The 17,509-nt window shown below is 41.7% G+C and overlaps 6 protein-coding genes across 9 annotated transcripts in view; 1 reads left to right on the plus strand and 5 right to left on the minus strand.

Moving 5' to 3' along the window:
* Nucleotides 1-3,157: 3,157 nt before the first annotated feature.
* LOC6543075 (BTB/POZ domain-containing protein 9) lies at nucleotides 3,158-7,261 on the minus strand. Of its 4 annotated transcripts, none has more exons than XM_026979015.1 (7): nucleotides 7,193-7,261; nucleotides 6,671-7,068; nucleotides 6,271-6,433; nucleotides 6,044-6,206; nucleotides 4,366-4,499; nucleotides 3,635-4,305; nucleotides 3,158-3,517 (listed from the first exon to the last, which is right to left on the minus strand). In XM_026979015.1, the coding sequence occupies exons 2-7, from the start codon at nucleotides 6,793-6,795 to the stop codon at nucleotides 3,226-3,228; spliced, it is 1,548 nt and encodes a 515-aa protein (XP_026834816.1). In that variant the 5' UTR covers nucleotides 6,796-7,068; nucleotides 7,193-7,261; the 3' UTR covers nucleotides 3,158-3,225. The 4 variants fall into 4 exon arrangements, with proteins under 4 accessions (XP_026834816.1, XP_026834815.1, XP_001970212.1 ...); XM_026979014.1 differs by having other exon boundaries at nucleotides 7,182-7,261; XM_001970176.3 differs by having other exon boundaries at nucleotides 6,671-7,255.
* On the minus strand, nucleotides 4,647-5,171 carry LOC26526052 (probable small nuclear ribonucleoprotein E). The gene has a single exon (XM_015159955.2). The coding sequence runs from the start codon at nucleotides 5,041-5,043 to the stop codon at nucleotides 4,759-4,761; it is 285 nt and encodes a 94-aa protein (XP_015015441.1). The 5' UTR covers nucleotides 5,044-5,171; the 3' UTR covers nucleotides 4,647-4,758.
* LOC26526197 (mitochondrial import inner membrane translocase subunit Tim13) lies at nucleotides 5,221-5,814 on the plus strand. The gene is made up of 2 exons (XM_015159980.2): nucleotides 5,221-5,510; nucleotides 5,580-5,814. The coding sequence occupies exons 1-2, from the start codon at nucleotides 5,355-5,357 to the stop codon at nucleotides 5,676-5,678; spliced, it is 255 nt and encodes an 84-aa protein (XP_015015466.1). The 5' UTR covers nucleotides 5,221-5,354; the 3' UTR covers nucleotides 5,679-5,814.
* A 159-nt stretch (nucleotides 7,262-7,420) lies between the features above and the next one.
* Nucleotides 7,421-8,886, minus strand: LOC6542477 (serine protease inhibitor 42Dd). The gene is made up of 4 exons (XM_001970177.3): nucleotides 8,856-8,886; nucleotides 7,961-8,799; nucleotides 7,744-7,906; nucleotides 7,421-7,687 (listed from the first exon to the last, which is right to left on the minus strand). The coding sequence occupies exons 1-4, from the start codon at nucleotides 8,866-8,868 to the stop codon at nucleotides 7,554-7,556; spliced, it is 1,149 nt and encodes a 382-aa protein (XP_001970213.2). The 5' UTR covers nucleotides 8,869-8,886; the 3' UTR covers nucleotides 7,421-7,553.
* Nucleotides 8,887-9,113: 227 nt separating this feature from the next.
* LOC6542451 (serine protease inhibitor 42Dd) lies at nucleotides 9,114-10,420 on the minus strand. The gene is made up of 4 exons (XM_001970178.3): nucleotides 10,407-10,420; nucleotides 9,518-10,338; nucleotides 9,302-9,464; nucleotides 9,114-9,242 (listed from the first exon to the last, which is right to left on the minus strand). Exons 1-4 carry the CDS (start codon nucleotides 10,417-10,419, stop codon nucleotides 9,121-9,123), a joined length of 1,119 nt encoding a protein of 372 aa, XP_001970214.3. The 5' UTR covers nucleotide 10,420; the 3' UTR covers nucleotides 9,114-9,120.
* Nucleotides 10,421-11,079: 659 nt separating this feature from the next.
* LOC6541109 overlaps nucleotides 11,080-17,509 on the minus strand; it is an 85,161-nt gene continuing 78,731 nt past the window's right edge. The window contains exon 2 of the mRNA XM_001970179.3: nucleotides 11,080-16,618. Within this exon, the coding sequence (XP_001970215.2) occupies nucleotides 13,922-16,618 (2,697 nt within the window). The 3' untranslated portion in view covers nucleotides 11,080-13,921. The remainder of the gene's footprint in view (nucleotides 16,619-17,509) is intronic.

Here is a 17,509-nt window from a genome sequence, read left to right on the forward strand (position 1 = left end):
AGTTAGTTAATTAAAGAAAACCGTATACTAATTAAGTTACGCGCACATCTGAAATCAACCCAGAATGCCAAATAAAAATTAGAGTATACCTTTCCTATACCTTTACTGAGGGAATCTTCTTCGACAGGTGCCGACGGCATCCCTCGAAGTGGGATTAGGTTGATGTTAATGAGAACCCCGTTTAGCTGGCATTAGTGACCTAGGTCAATGCCTGGATGCGTCGTCATGGGCTGGTATACATTTTAGTGGCTTTTGCCGATAAACGCATATTAATCACAGCAACCAAACCGAAAACGACTTCTGCGCTGTTTTATTTCACATCGAAGGCAATGAAAAGCAAAAGTATATTTAAAGTGGGCTTTCAAAACTGGTTGTGAAGAGCATCGCGGGTCGAGTTGTTACACACATGGCTGCCATTCAAAGAGAGTGCCTAGTGGGAGACCCTCCGTAGGGTTCTCCTCATCTCCATGACCTGCAGTCTCTGCGGTTATCTTACACTCTCTTAGCCAGGTGAAACATTGGTCAGTGGCTGCAGGGCGGGATCAACGGGGTTATGTGGTGGTAATTTGAAGTGTGTCGAGTGCATCGGGCGATGAGCAAATGGATGGCGGCGATGATGCTATTAATGAATGACTCGGTGTATATATCATCTAAGCGGTGGAGGTGTGGTCGTGTCAACGTCATAGATCTCGGTTCAATGCGTCCACTTTGCATATTAGCACCTCGCGAATTGGAGCTCCCAGTCTCTAGACAGCCGGAAACGGATGCAATTAATGGATAAAACAGCCTCAGCGTGCTTTGATCTTATCTTGGGCATGATTTTTTCTGGGAAAAACGCCCTTAAATGGTGTCTCCTGTTTGATGGATGAATCAGTTCCGATTGGGAATTTTTCTGATGTAGGATATGCGGTACTTGTGATTCTTTTGCTCTGGTCCCCTTTTCAGGGTCGCACGCGGTGTCTTGAGCCACTTTTCCTTTTTCGCATTCTTACATGCAAATAAGTCACTTAAACTGTAACACTTGGGTTTGGCCAGCAGCTGTGTGTACGAACACTGACAAAAATTACAGGAAAATTGGAGAAATATACATATATATATATATATATATATATATATTATAAATTAAAATTTAAAAAAAATAGTTCAAAGTTCAATATTTAACTACTAATATAAATTTACTATTTCGATTTTATGAACAAGTTTCTTATGATTTGAATTTCTGTATTTTTCTCAATGTAATGTTGAGTGCTGACCAAGTCATAACCATAACCATGGCCATGGTCAGGCCTTTGTTCTATTGGAGCTGCTGCTGACCAAGCCCAACAAATATCGCATATTTTCATATAAGCCAGGGACGGAAAGTGAACTAAAAATTAAAAAAGGTGGTATAATATTACAACTTATTAAAAGAAAACTTTAAATGTAATATGTGTGTATGAATAAGCAAAGACACAATAAGCAACAGAATGGTTTAAGATGATCTAAATCGAAAACGAGTTGCATTTAAAAAATAATAACTTCCTATTCTGCGCAGTGCACCCTCGTTTTCTTCCGTTTCCCCAGAAGATCAAATAAAACTGTTTAAAGCTTTTCCCATATGAGGAAGCTAATGATTCATCCAAAACACTGGCACTTCCTGCCCGTCCCTAGTCTCTCACTTCAAATGCTGCAAGCCCAGATGCAATTTGAACCGAACCGATTTCATAAGGCCAGAACAAGTTTGCGCATAGATCAGTCCAAACGAAAAAGTTACCTAAGCGTTAGTTATATTTTTTTGCCTTTCCCTTTTCATGCGACAGACATTGAAACTTCTTGGTCGGATTTTGCTGTTGGCACATGGCGCATAACGAATCCATGGCTCCAAAATCCAATCCGAATCCACTCGACAATCAAATAATTTGACGCGAAATCGAACTGAATCGAGATCTATAAATGACATTCCTTCTAGCGCCTGGGCCTGGACATTAAATCGCCCCGGGTCTTTGGTCGTCTGTCAAAGAGAAGTGAAACAGCGCCGGCAACAATTTGTAGACCTCATCGAAAGGTGGCTCTCAAGCTGTGGCCTTAAGTCGTTAACAAATTTTGACTGCCAATCCGTTGTGCAGGCACAATAAAATAAAACGCCACAAACATTAAGTGTTTGTTGCTGGCTGCCAATGTCGTCGAGGGTTCTCTTTAGGTTTTTTCTCGGGGTTTCGGATGTCCAATCCCCGGATCGAAACGAATGACAAAAATGTGGGGGCCCAAGCCACCGATGTTGATCGATTCGATCAGCATAAAAAAACTTTAATTAGAACCAATTTAGAGCGTGGACCAATTTATCAGAAGCATTTTGAAAAGTAGTTGAAAACCAGTCGAGAGCAACTTCAGCATTTCCGACGGCGGGTGTTAGGGAGGTGTTGCGCCGATTTCATTATAGCTCTACATTACCCGACATATTATTGTTATGGCTTGAGCCCAGCTGAAGTGAACCGAAACAGCAAACTGAAATTGCCATTTACGCATTTGTTTTTCTTTGTCAATTGTTCCACTATTCGAGAGGTGTGGACCAGGTTCAAGTGCACATTCATAACTCTTATATATTTGTAACAATATGGAGTAGACACTGCGAGAGTTAGGCCATGGGTTAATGAACGTGCCGAAGGAAAATATATTGTTTCGCAAATAAAGATATTTCCGAAATAGTTTAAAACATATTTGTAAATAATAATACAAAATAAAAGGACAATGAACTTGGAATTTCAAGAATGCCACGTTTTAAGAATGTGTTGTAATTAAAGCTCTGCTACACCAAGCCGTGTTGCACAATCTATAGTTCAATTCAGAGAAAAATGGTGAAGTGACAGCATTCGTACCTGGTACCATGCTGAAGTATTTATTCAGCGAAAACTACCAACTATTGGAGTTGCCCTCTTGTTTTTTATTTTTGCTAACACTTTCAGCTTTACATACAAGTGGGAAACCAGTTAATTAATTTGGTTCGATTCTTGGCATCAAGATGGAATTCAAGACAGCCGCCAAAAAAGTTTTCTTTATATAACACTTCATTAATTACCTTTCGATTTCTGGTTTTTACCTTGGGCGGAGTCATGAACCTGACATCTAATGCCATTAGCCCAGCCGTTGCGGATCTGGGATTACAATATTCGAGTATTTGTTTGGATCATACAAGGAAATAATTTTATTGCCAGCATAGCTGATGCAACTACAAGTAGTTCCCCAATTCTAGTATCTATCGTATTTTGCCTTTGTGGGCACCCCAGGAGCTTGGCTGTTTGTTGAGTGGTTCTGGTTCTGATTGCAGCTGTGACTTGTTCCACTGCTTCCACTTCCACCCGGCGAGGAAAAGGTGTAGATCTCATAGTCAGTGATGGTAAAGTTGTAGTCCCCGAACAGCGTTAAATGAGCAGCGTTGGTTCCGTCGTAGGAGTGCGGAAGGTTCGAGTAGGAGTCCATGTTTGTATTGCAGTTGCTGGAGATGAGCAGATCGGCTCCAGCTCCAAAAATGGGACCGCAACTGAAGGGTAAAGAGGACATGTGAATATATATGAAACATAATGTATTATTTTAGATTGCTACAACAGCGTACTATTATAAAGAATTGGATCTCTACACCTAGTTCCATTTGACTTACTCTGGGTGATAGCAAATGGCATATGGTTTCTTTACAATGTCGAACTTGACCGGCTGTTCACCATTGGCAGGGTTTAAAGCAAACAGGAAGGCGCGCTCTGACTGAACATATCCCCCCTTACGGCTTGTTTTGGCCCACGCCACATCCGTATAACCACCACTGATCTCTCCATGCGATCCCAAGCCAATAACCATGCAAGGAGCCACGCCGTCGCAATAACGATGAAAGGCTCCAGAATCGTAGCCATGAGTGGACGCTCGGAAAACTAATCTCCAGGATTGCTTTCCCACTCCAATCCAATTATTGAGAACAGTTTGTAGTGCGAGATTGTCATTCTTTAGAATTTGGGAACCGGGAAACATGTTAACCGCTACAGTTAGGCGGGGCTGAAGTCTTTTATCATTGTCCATCATTTTATTGGCATGCAAAGCGGCATAGCGATATCGCTCTAGGGACAATTCCATAGGTACAGCTCCTGTAGGCTCCACCTCTTCCGCAAAAACTTGGCTATCGATGAGAAGAAGACGAACGTGGCCCATTACACCGCTTAAGTGTTGGCAGACACGAGCACGCTCCTCCTCAGTCCAATGTGCTGTGGGTTGGGTGACGCCTGCCTGGTACTTGGCCCAGGACAAAACACAGCGCCACACTTCCTCCTCCTCCAAGCAGAACTATTTGAATTTTGTTAATTATTGAAATAAGTTTTAAATATGAGTGAATATGCGTCTTACATAGTCTGAAGAAATAATCTTAATGATGGCATCCTTTGTTAAAGTGAGGAAGGCATTAGTCTTAACGCACTCATTTGCATTTTCCCCAATATAAATGATGCAGCGTTCCATAAACGAGGCAGCGCATTTTGCACCTGTAATTACAAGCGGAATGTTTATAATTAATACCTTGTTTTTTAAAGGCACTTGACGGCTTTTACCTTTGTAAAGCTTCCTATTCTAATGTCCTGAAATCGATTCGTTTTAACTAAAGGTAGTAAGGACCCATTCTAAACACTTGATTACAGAAAGTCTACCATTTATTTGAACATTCGTCTTCAGATATCGGCTTTACATTTATGTTACTTATATTAAGAGCGTTCAGCGCTTGCAGGTGGATTGGAACTGAGTCCCTTAGTCCTTCGTGGGACTGACGTTCTGTATGAGCGTGATGTTGTCGCCCTTGAGCATGATCCTCCCGAGGTTGCGGCGCTGGCGGGTCTTCACATAGACTTCCTCGGCATCGTCCAGCACCAGATTCATGTACTCATCGAATCCCACAATGTGGCCCTCGATGCGCAGCGATATGTTTTCGTATAGCCAGACCTGCACGCGCGACCGGTTTTGCAGATAACGGAAGATCAAGTTGATGGGCTGCACCATCACCTTCTGCACCTTCGGATTGCCTTTGAACGACATTTTTGCTGATTTCCGGCGACTTTAATTTAGTTAAACAAATTTTCGCTTCTTTTTGCCGGCGTCTTCTTTTCGTCCAGGCGATAGGCATAAATATCGATGACTACATATGGCACATATGGTCACACTTTATCGCTGTTTACAGAACTATCGATTTGCAATGTAAAGAATACTGAAATCCTAAGACATCTGGTATCAGAGTCATATCGATAGAAATACTATCGCAATCGCACTGTTAAGTTTTTGTGGTTGGGCAGAAGTTGTTGCCATTTTTCATAGCTGAATTAAACTATAGTTTATAACACACCAAACAAATGGCCATGGCTAATGTGGACAAAGGCGAACTTATGGAGCAGGTGAAGCAACAGGTTGCTGTTGCGAATGCTCAGGAATTGCTCACCCAAATGACGCAAAAGTGCTTCAAAAAGTGTGTCAATAAGCCGGGAACTTCCCTCGATTCGTCGGAACAGGCAAGCTATATCTTATTTTGCACAATAAAATAGAATTTTAATTTTTGTCACATTAAATACACGATTTAGAAATGCATTTCCATGTGCATGGACCGGTTTATGGACTCGTGGAACCTAATTTCTCGGACGTATGGCCAAAGATTACGACGTGAACAATCCAAGTTCTAGAGACATACATCGGCTTCTGCATTTTGGGGCAGATCGGGAATAACTATATCTGCCAGCTACTAATTAGTTGTTATATCTAAAGTTTGATAATGCAATAAAAACATGCATTGCGTGTTACGTGATTCTGATAACACAATGTGCATATGTTTTTCTATCGATAAGTGGTGTGCGCTTAGCTGTTATTAGGCTGTTATTTAAAAATACCAAAACTTGCTTTCAGAATGGTTAATGTCAATACATTTGACATAGCATTTCATGCCTAATGTATAAAGTCTTTTGGCGCGAATATGGAATCTGACATAATTGTATACTTTTAAAAATGTTACAAACTAAAAATTTCCTATTAGCTAAGCATGATTACTCACCTGCTTTTTCGTGTATATCCATGACGGCGGTTAAAAACGTGCAGGCATTATCCACCGACAAAGTGGATATTACGTGATCCTCGCAGGCGGTTCGCAACTCGACCACGCCGATATCCTGTGCCAATATCATCATTTGAAATACTTGTGAGTCCTGGAGAACCAGCTGAAAAATTAATTTTGGTTATAATTTCTTTTTGTTCAATATTACAACTATATATTTTTACTACCTTTGCCGTGTAGACGTACAAGATGAATTGCCGAAATAGTTCCGGATTTACGTGTGGTAATCGTATGGTTGTCGGAGTCGAAGCTCCTGGGGCTGCTGGGGATACTGTGCATCCGGGAATTCGACACACTTCCCCTCTCTTCGCTGTCTTGAAGCTCTTGCACCTGAAATCGAATAGAGTGAAATGGAAGGCAAGACAAATTAATTAAGTGACCAACTTGAATTCCTGAGATTCCAGCACGCAACATTGTAAGATTCCAAAAAAGGAAACCGAAAGACAATTATCTTATTCCACAGAGAAAAATTATACAATTAAAGGCATTTTAAGATTTTAATATATGAAACGCGAAGGCATCATCTAAATATCTCTTAATTGGTTGGGAAAAAAACTTTGAACTCACCGAGCCATCAGCATTAATCTGTGGGCGTAGATGCGCTCATCTCTGCCGCAAATAAACACAACATCTGCGCTATCCTGATCCTCCGAAAGGCGCTGCAAATCCTCGATCAACTGGGGCAGACTCATGGTTGATTGAAATTATTAAATGGGACAGTCTTAATTACAATAAATTCAATCATTCGTGCAGAAGTGCACGTGTTGCCTTGTCCCTCTGCAGGCACTGCGTTTTGTTATTATTTTGCTATTGGGTTTGTTTATGTTTTCACTTCCAGATCCAGCTTAAAGACTCTCTTTATTTCTCTCTTTTGATCGCTGGGTTCGTGGGAGCGCAGAAACCGGTTCCGGGCTGAAAATTCTTGGCCGACACCAAGCCACAATCGATTTGGCGAACAATATGGCCTGGGAAAATATTACAACCAGGTTAAATGGTATTATTTCTTCATAAATTCGTAGTAATACTGCACTATTTATTTTGCACAGTTGGAATGAAGCATTTTTGAAACTATTTGAACCTTGCATCCACCTAATATGATTTTATTTGACCGCTGGTCGATCTTCTCGCGGTCGCGATTTGCTAAAGACTAAAGAAGAGACTTGGGACAGGTTGCTCTTTTGGATCTTTCTCAGTTTTTCTCCCAAGCAGGTACACGAGATTAGTTTTTGTTTTGCTTTTCTCCATTGTGCTCTCTCAGAGTGATCATTTCTCAGATAAATTTTATGGGGATGCTAGAGAATTCAATTCATGAATGAATATAGTTAAGGACGACAGGAATATTCTTTTATTGTATCCGTGGTATTCACTATACGCAACCAAGGTTTAAGTAAACTTTAAAAGCAAGGGAGATCGCATGGGCCGGGCTCTCGACTATCAGATACCCGTTACATTATATGTAATTAATGGGTTGGCTCTTCTCCAAAGGGTCAACCACGCGGCCACGGAAATATATGTTGTCATTATCGCGAATCATGAAGACAAAGGGTCTATCGACTCTGACTGAAGCCACATTGGCCGGATAATCTGGAAAATGCACAGGCAATCAAATAGGAACCTCATACAAATTTTTCATAATTTACCAGACCATCCTCGCAAGAGGCTTGCAGATGCGGATCCTGCGGACGCGCCTTCTTCGTCGATCTCTATAAAGGCTTTGTGTACGACTTGGCTGATTCTGGTCGTTGCCTGGTTCAGTAGGTGGCTGATATCCGACGAAGTGTTGAAGAGCTCCTTTATTCCCATCTGTAAGTTTGGAAACTTGTTGTAAATTATTTAATGTGTCCAGAAAGTACCAACGCTTTTAAGAGTCTCGACGAGCTTTGTGCGAAAATCGAATTTAAATTTGGGAAGCTGCACATGTACATCCATTTCAGTGAGGTGTATCTGCAAGTAACTTTCGAGTGTGGCTTCTGCCTGATTTAGCGACACAATGTCCTTGGGCAGAACGATTACCATTGAAAGGTTTGAGTATGCGAAAGGCAGCTCAATAATTTGGTCAAAGGAAGAAGTACGCATTTTAAATCGACCCACTTGAGACATCATATGGACCTTTGTTCTGTGTACTCTGGATACATAGAATGTCTTGGGCTCGGTGTTCTTCTTTTCGAATCTTGTCTTCCAGTAGCCCTTGAAGAAAGCTGCGTTGATCATGACCGCACTTTCATCGGGCGCCAGATCACTGGGTGTCATAATAGCTTTCACATTATCCAGTGTCTGGTCGAGCACCCAATCGTTTATAATCCAGGCTGCCTTTGATCGATCGGCCAGCTTAATAGCCTCTGCCTCGGCCCTAAAGTACCTATTAACCAGTTTATTGTAGCGCTCGTTAACACCAATTGTTTCGTTGACGAACAAGCGATTCGCCAAATGGAGAATGGCTACCTTCTTGCGCTTTTCGAGTTTGGTCAAAAGCGCATCGTATATGGTAGCTACTTCCTTTTTATCCTGTGGAAGATTCAGAGCCGTCCTTAGTTCATTGGATGTATTTCCTTTCGCTCCCATGAGGATCATGCTCATTCCAATCTCAACACAGAGAGGCGAGGCAATTATGTTCTGTTGATTGTTATCCTGCACAAGGTTTCGGTAGAGCTCTTTGCTAAATTGACCTAGCACTGAAGTGGTCAGTAAGATCCAACCTTAGGGAAAGGAAAAAGAGTCAAAGGTAAGCGGTTAGGAATATGGCGCTACTTACACAAGTACTTCATGTTCTGCTCTCTATGTAGGGCCACTAAAAACTAAAAGTATTTTACGCAGTCTACAAGATTTTCTTAGTATCGATTTGTTATAGTACATTAAATCATTATAGACGGAGTTCTAATTTAACCTTATAAGATTACACTTCGAAACTGGTCTATATAGAAACAGCAACCGAAAACAATTTCGCTATAAAAAAATGTTCTTTGCATACCATTATTTTTTATATGTTCAATAAGAAAAGCAATGGTTTGGATTTTATTTTATTTCGTTTTTTCATTAGGCAGTTGAACGACACGTCCGCGGAAGTAGACGGTATGCTTATCGCGAATCAAGAAGGCAAATGGGCGATTGACCTTAAAGGACGCCAATGCTTTTGTATTTTCTGGAATAAAAATGATTAAATTAATGGATAAGGTAATCTATAGAAAGGTTTTAGCATACTAGGGAAAGTCTCCGCGGTTTCTGCCTCTGCTCCTGTCGATGCTCCTCTTTCGTCGATCTCAATGAAGGATTTGTGTAGTACATTGCTTATTTTGGCGCCTGTGCCGTTTGTCAAAAGGCCGCTGAGATCCGAGCTATTACTAAAGAGCAGGTGTATGCCCAACTGAAATAGAAAGCATTTTAGCACTGATTACATTTTCAACAGAACCTACCCACTTTTTTCAGGGGCTCAACCAGATCCGTGCGGAATTCGACTTTAAACTTTGGCAGCTCCACATGGACATCAGTTGCTTCTAGGGTCTCTGAGAATGTTTTAAGTCTCTTTTCTACAGAGCTTAGATAAGAGTTATGCAATGGCAGACCGATTATCATCGACAGGCTTGAGTTATCAAACGGCAGCTCAATGATTTGTCCATAAGATTGCTTAGCCATCCTAAACCTACCCACTTGGGACATCATCCTGACATGAACTGCCTTATTATGATCTTCATTGAACACTTTTAGCTTGGTGCCCTTTTTCTCAAACCTAGCTTTCCAGGCGCCACTAAATTGGGCGGCGCTAACCATCACAGCACTTTCATTAGGTTGTAGTTCATAGCCACGAAAAATAGTGCGCATGTTCTTGTGAATCGGGCGCTGGATCAAAAAGCTGATACTACGGCTTTCCTTCAATCGTTGAAATGGATCGGTAGCCTCTGCCTTTGCCTTGGTGTTATTCATTAAGTTGTTGTAATCCTCGTTTATTTCATATGCATCACTGACGAACAGGCGATTTGCAAAATGAATTCCATTATGTTTTTGGAGATTGGACAGAACCTTCTCGTATTTCTTGGCCACTTCCATCATATCCACAGGCAGGTCCAGAACGCTCCTAAGTTCCTCGGCGGTTCTTCCTTTAGCTCCCATGAAGAGCATGCTTATAGCAATTTCAATGCAAAGGGGGGAAGCAATAAAATTTTTTTCTTCCTTATCCATTACAACTTCAAGTAGGTTTTGCTTGAATTTACCCAGCACTGAAGTGGCCATTAAAAGCAGAACTTCGACACGAACGTTCATTAGAGTACATTAGAGTACAAACAATACTTCTATTTGTTTTAGTACTCACCTAAATATTTCATTTTACTGTTTTCTCGCATGATTGCTTAAAATTGCAGGTAATCTAACGTCCTCTATTTATATACCTTCTAAAGTAAATTCCGATTTATCATAGATTTGTGCATTTAAAAACCCATTATGCACGGATCTAAACTGCATTCAAACGTTAACTTGTGGGCTGGGGCAGAGGGGATTTTGTTTGTATTGAAAATACTTACAATTTGTATTAAGATGTATGATAAATAAAGAGAACACCCCTTTCATCATTTTACGTTCAAATTCTTTACAGTTGGTTGAGCGACACCTAGTGTTTATTAATGGAACATTGTAATTTGACATGTAAGCACTTTTCTACTCAACATGTAAAAATACATTCATCGTTACATTCCACAGTTAGTTGTTTATTCCAACATTAGAATCTAAAAAGTCTATAATAAGATAAAACTCCCTTTACTTATCCTTATTATTAAGCTTTCAAAAATACACTTTTGTTACTTTCGCAGATGCCAAATAAAAGTTTCGTTTTAAATTTTGTTTTAATATAAAAATACATACATATATAAATTTGTTTTTCGACGACAAAACTTTTAATACCTTTGCGTCTTAATTTGTTTTTTCAGGATTACTTACAGCAGCTTTACGTCGTAAAGAAAAATCAGATTGATATATTTTGCATAATATTTATCGCCTTTTTATTTGTTCTTTTTGTTTTCATTACATAAGTAATAATTTATTTTTGTTTTCGTTTGTATTTATTTGTTTCTGCACTACTTAAATATGAAACGTTGAATTCAAATTTGTTTTTTCATTAACTGTTTAATTTGATTAAACTTTATTTGCTTGTGGTGCATTTCATATTATATTATCGCTCATTCTCCTTTATCTCCCGAATTCTCACTACATTTTCTATGGTTTATTTGCTCCACAATTTGTACATTTTATTTCTGCATTCTGAATCGTCAGACATATAATAATGTATATGTGTATTTTGACAAGACGCGGATTTGTTGCTGCATGCTTAAATAATTAAAATATAACTTATGCCATTATTTTGTGATTTCTCGTTCATCTGGTTGCTTAGCCTTTGCACGTTTATGTTTTAACAATTTGAAGTCGATTCATTAAGCGGGGCAAGGATGCTCGTATTTTGGTAGGCATCATTCTATGTCGTATTTAAATTTAAATATAAAGTAGTCATATATAAACACTCCGGTTATGTAAAATTTGTCAATATGTTTAAGTTATTAATTATAAAAATGATTGTTTGTTTTGTTGTTTATCTCTTTGGGTTGTTAGCAAAAATGATACAAAAAATGTTTGGGTTTTTTTCGTCTTCAACTATTTCCATCGCTTGTAAAATTTGGCCATAAATACACGATATTGCTGAAAACCGTTTTGACGCTTTTGATTAACCATTATTCGTCCCATTTTATTCGGTACTGTTCTGTTTTGATGGGTTCTAACATTTATCTATAAATTTCGTTTAGTATCGTACTCGTACTGATTCTGGTCTGGCAAATGAAACACAAAATTTGAGAGAATTCATTTACAATAATAAGTATATTTTTGTATTTATTTTGCATAGCAATTGTAATTTGTTTTTTTCCATATTTTTTATTTGCATTTTATAACGCTTTTAAATGTGTATAACAATGAAATTTTGCATGCTAGATGTCTCAATTCAAATTATTTTATTAAATATATAATGGTTTCGTTTATCGCTTTTTAAATTTATACAACTTTACACAGTTTTAGCTTAAGATATAGACAAATTTTGGTTTGAATTTGTTTAAATGTTTTTGTTGCCTTTTCGTTTTTTTATTTTGTTTTAGCTTAGAAAGTGTATTCTTAAATACAGAACGAAATGTTTTCTTTTAGAAAGTACAAACACACACAGGCATAAATAATTTATGAAATATGTTTTTATAACAAAAGTTTATAGATTTTAGAAATCTCTGCGTTCTTTTCGCTTGGCTCTTGGCTTCGGTTTATTTCCAGTTGGTTATCATCCAGAAGATATATAGCATATACATGTTTTTCACAAAGTGTTGGCAACTAAAATCAATAGTAGTCTAATCTCGTCGAAGGAAAAATTATATATACAAAAAAGGGACCATTCGATGCCATTCACAATAGCGAAAGAACTTCGCCGAAGAGAAGCCTTAAGAACTAGTTGCAAATGTGATTGTTGTATGGTTACGATCTATGAAACTAAATGCCTACAGAGCAAAGCTTACAAAGTGAAGAAGAACAGAAGACTAATTATAGGTCTAGCAGCTACAATAAATATTAATCTTTATGTATATGTTTATGCATCTCGCTAAGGCTTAGCATTAATGAATATCCGCGCTTGATGCTCATCATATATCATATTCTGCGATATATATAATATATTACTCAATTTTGTATGGTATAATTTTAACGCGGCAACTTCTTATTCATAGAAATGTGTTATACTTTCATTATGATGAATTATCTTAGAATTGTTTGTTTTGTTATCATTTGTTTTTTCTTGTTGTCTGTGGTGGGTTCATTTTGTGTGTTTTCTCTCTCTTTGCTCTATCAACTTGTATGTTTAACTTAAAAGTAGGATTAAACTTAATTTAATTACATTGGTTGCCAGAGGGCGATGCCCACTGTCATAAGAACCAGCTGCCTGTGTGACCAAAGAAAAACCTTTCCTAAATTTTGTTTCGAAAGCCTCGCTTTGAATATTGTTTTGGGTTTAAATGTTTTGCAGAGCTTACGAGATAAAAAATAATAACTTAATTAGGTAAACAGTAAGTGGTAAAAAACACGCACAAATTTGTCGTTGAATAATATACAAAAATTTAATTTTTTAAAGCTTTGGTTTCATTTATAATTTCTGCAAGCAACGCTGAAAGATTTCGAAATGGAGAAGCCTATAATAATTAGTATTTGTCCTTTTTGTTTTTAAAAGTGAGATCAATTCAAGCTGTTTAAAAGCGTTTTAAAATGTTTCTTAAAATTTTGAATAGTTTTAGCATTAAGGGAAAATGGTTTGCAAAGAAGTAAATTTCCCGGTTGTTGTTTTGAATTTACAAATTTTAATTTTTATAAAACAGGCGTTTTAAATTTTTTTCACTGAAGCATCCAGACTCATGTAACATAAAGGGAGCATTACAAATCTTAAATTTTGTATAGAAGTATTTGAAGTTTGTCAAATGTTATTTTGCTCTTAAAACAGTTTGCTTTGAATGCCCATATTTAAATATTCAAATTATGCAAATATATATGATTTAACGTTTACAGTGCCGTTCCCTTACATATAATATTGAACAATTTAAAAGCAACTTTCGCCACCTAGATTTAACTCCTTCTGGTTACGAAGCATTTTACTTTCTCTAAAATACTCCTATAATGAAAAACATGTGCGTTAGGCTTTGTGCTTGAATTTCGGCTGCACTTTCTCCTCCAAAGGAAATGGGATTTTAACTAAGTTCTAGCTGTTCTGTCGTGTGTGTGAAAGAGCTTTTCTTTGAGAGGTTTTCGGGGCTTCTATCTCTAGGCTATTTCCTTTTTGATTTGTAACTCGCAGTTCGTTGTTGCTGATGCAGTGGTGGATGTGGCTGCAGTGGGTGGTGCTGGTGGCGTCTGCTTCTTGCTGGCCTTGGTGGCCATCGGGGCATGTGGTGGTGGTGGTGGTGGTGGTGCTGCTGCTGGATGGTGTCCGGCGACGGCTGATCCACAGAGCACAGAGCTCTGGGGTCCCACCCGCTGGCGCTGCTGCTGCTGACGCTGCTGCAATGGCATTTCGTCGTCGTCGGAGTCCTCCTCTTCCGGATCCTCCTCCGCTTCCTCCTCCTGGCTTTCCTCTGCGAGCCTCTGATTGTTACCGTCGCTGCACGCATTGCTACTCATTTTTTCCAGTGCATGGCAGGCGGACATCTGGGCCTTCTTCATCGAGGACTCGTCGCTGCTGTTACTACTATCGAACAACTGTCCGGCAGTTGCCGCCGAGTCCGGCGAAAGGGGCGTTGTGGCCGTGGGGGGCGTGGCTAGAGCACTACTGTGTGGAGCCTCTACTTGAACCTCTTCGTCCTCATCCTCGTCGTCTTCGTCTTCATCCTCCTCCCCTTCCTCGTCGCTGGAAATTTGACTGGGCTGCGGACTTTTGGGATTATTAGTTGGGGTGGTTTTCTCCCCATTTGTTTCAAGTTTTTCCAGATCGTGCGACTCCGTGCCATGGGAAGGACTTTCTTCATCCTCCACCTGCTTGTCCTCAATGTTCTCCCCAACCTGCAGCTTTATTCTCTTGCTTTCAGGCTCCTCTGGTTTCTCGCACTCGCCCCCTTCACTCCCACAGCAATTTGAGGGCGTGACGCTGCGCCGCAGACCATTGGTTGGGGCCTTCATCAGGGGAGATGGCTCCTGTTGATTATTGTTATTAGCCCTGTCCTCCATTTCCTCTTCCTCCAGCTCCTCGTCCTCCTCCGCTGCTCCTCGACCCTCTTCGACCACGTGCTCCAGTCGGGTTTGGTGCTTGAATGGCATCTTCCGAAGATCCACTTTACAGACCTGCTCCTCGAATTGCCTGCGATAGCGTTGGAGTTGCTCCGTAAGATCGGCTATATGGGCGTCTTGCTTGTGGAGCAGTTCACTCAGTTGAATGTTGTTATAGCGATATTGATCGTTCTCCTGCAGCAATCTCTGGAGTATCAGGAGGACCCTCTCCCGGTCCTTGGGTCGAGTTTCTCTGAGGGACTCCACAGCCTGCTCCCAGGGCGGCAACATGGCACTCGAGTCGGGCTCTCCGTTCAGACTGTCCGTATCATCGGTGTCCGTGGATAACTCAAATTCACTGCCCAAATGGGGCTTACCGTTTTGTAAACTATGATTTCCCGATCCTCCCGAGCTGAGATGGGCCTTGGCTTGAGTCGCATGATGCGGCGAGCTGACCACGTTCGATGAGTGGGTACTCAGGTTCAGGCCAGCACTGGAGGATTGAGTGGGTGAGGAGGCCTGGCTTTTGTAGTACCCATGGCTGAAGTGATGCATGTGCGTGGGGTGATGCTGGTGGTGATGTGGGGTCATGCCGCTCACCGCAACCAGCGGCTGTTGACTCATCAGGTTCTTGTTGATCCTAATCCGACTCGGTTCGTTGTTTGTGGCGGCTAGCGATGAGCTGCCATTGCCGTTTGGCAGGGAACTGGAGCTGGGCAAGAGTTTGGCATGCTGATTAACGGTGGCTATAATGTGCTGCGACGGTAGTGGAGCACCCGCCGTTTGCTGCACCACCTGGTGGTGCGACGACTGCTGGTGGTGGGGTGAGGTGGAGGAGGTTATCTCATTGCTGCCACCCGCCGAAAACTCCTCCGGACTGCGCATGTTCCGAAGGTTAGTTGGTGTGGGCGGTGCACCACCTGCAGTGGGTGGTGCACTGGCTGGCGCTGTGGGCAGGTGGGCGGGTAGTGGTGAGTTGCTGCCACTCGAGGAGGGGTGTGGCGGTTCGACGACATCCAGTGGTGCTGCCACACCGTCGGGCGGCGATGCCGAAGGCGGTGTGGGTGTCTGCGATCGCTCCTGCTTGATGTGCACCACCTGGTGGTCCATCTCCGTCTCCTTCTCCCTCAGCCTCTGGCGCTCCATCACCTCCCTTTCCGCTCGCTCTCTATCCTTGTCCCTCTCCTTGGAGAGAATGCTCTTTCTGGGTGCCAAGGCCACATTGGGTTGGTAAGTCCGCTCCGCATACCGCTTGTCCGTACTCCGCACCACCCGCTCCGGATTCTGCAGCTCTGGCGGTTCCTGGCAGGCATAGGGGAGTGACGACAACGTGGCGCCGTAGGCGTGCAGAAAAGCTTTGGTGGTGTCAGGGCCCCAAGGTCGGAAGGCCGACGATGAGTTCAGCGTGGGTGGTGTCGGGTATTGCGGCAAATGTGGGTAGGGTGCGGTGGCCACCAGCACGGCTCGATGCTGGCGGGGCAGGGGATGCGAGTGGGGCAGGTGCTCTCGCTCCATCTCCCGCTCCTTTTGCACACAGTGCGCATACATGACCTGGTACTGGTACTCCAGCGCGGATGCGGCAACCGTCGCCCCCTTCAGCTGCTGCAGCTGCTTCTTGCCACTGGGAATGTCCATCTGCGGCTGCTTCATCGGCGGTGGCGGCGGCGGAGCCAAGGCGCCCACCAGCCCGTGTGGATGTCCCGCCAATCCGAGAACAGGACCGGAGCCCAGCAGACCGTCATCCATGAGCATTTCCGCCTGCAAGTATATGTTTGAGTCGTTAGAAAATTGATCAATCATTCAGCGCATACACAGGAAGAAAGTGCGCAATGCAGATTACATTATATTTAAATTTCTATTAAAAGCTCATTTTCAAAACCAGATTCCTATACAAAACCAACCACTCACATTTAAATAAACTAATTGAAGATCAGTTTTGGCCAAAGTTTTCCCCAGTGGAGGCTTTAAGATTGTTAGAAAATTGATCGACTATAAAAATAGCAGTGGAAGCCTGGCAAAACCAGTAGCCATCATCAATTTGAATTGCAGTCGGCGGCGAGCGAGTGGGCTAATTATAAACAAACAACCTAACTACCCAGGGAGCGATCCTCGAAAGCCAGACACCAAGCCCCAAACGCTCCCCGCGGCTATGGCGCCAACTGTCATTGAGACCAAACCAGAATCCGGCGGAGGAGGAGTGGAAGGAGCGGAGATGGAGCGCTGGCACTCCACTGGCGATGGCGTCCTCCTGGTCCTGTGTAACTGCATACCGTTTTGAAGTGGCTGCCAACAGTTGTCTCATTCTACATACTACCACCCATTATACCCTGTAGTTTTGGGAGCGAAGCAGTATTCTTCTATGTTTCTACGTTCAGTAGGATACAAAATATGTGAATCAATCCTATAGAAATCCGTGGTGTCTTGTAGAATAACCGCTCATTTTGTTGCTTTATTTCAAAAAGCATCTTGAAAATACGGGGCATCTAGCAGTTGAATCCAAAAGACTCCCATTATTTGCATTATCAGCATGGTTAAAGGAAGGAGCGAATTGAGCAGGGGAAAATAAGAAGCCAGTTTCGCGGTTTGCGTGTTTGTGTAGCTGTTAAAATGATTGGCACTGCGTCCAATTATGGACAAGCAACCTCAGCG

This window comes from Drosophila erecta, unplaced genomic scaffold (genome assembly GCF_003286155.1).
Source record: "Drosophila erecta strain 14021-0224.00,06,07 unplaced genomic scaffold, DereRS2 tig00000055-arrow-pilon, whole genome shotgun sequence".
Lineage (NCBI taxonomy): Eukaryota > Metazoa > Arthropoda > Insecta > Diptera > Drosophilidae > Drosophila > Drosophila erecta.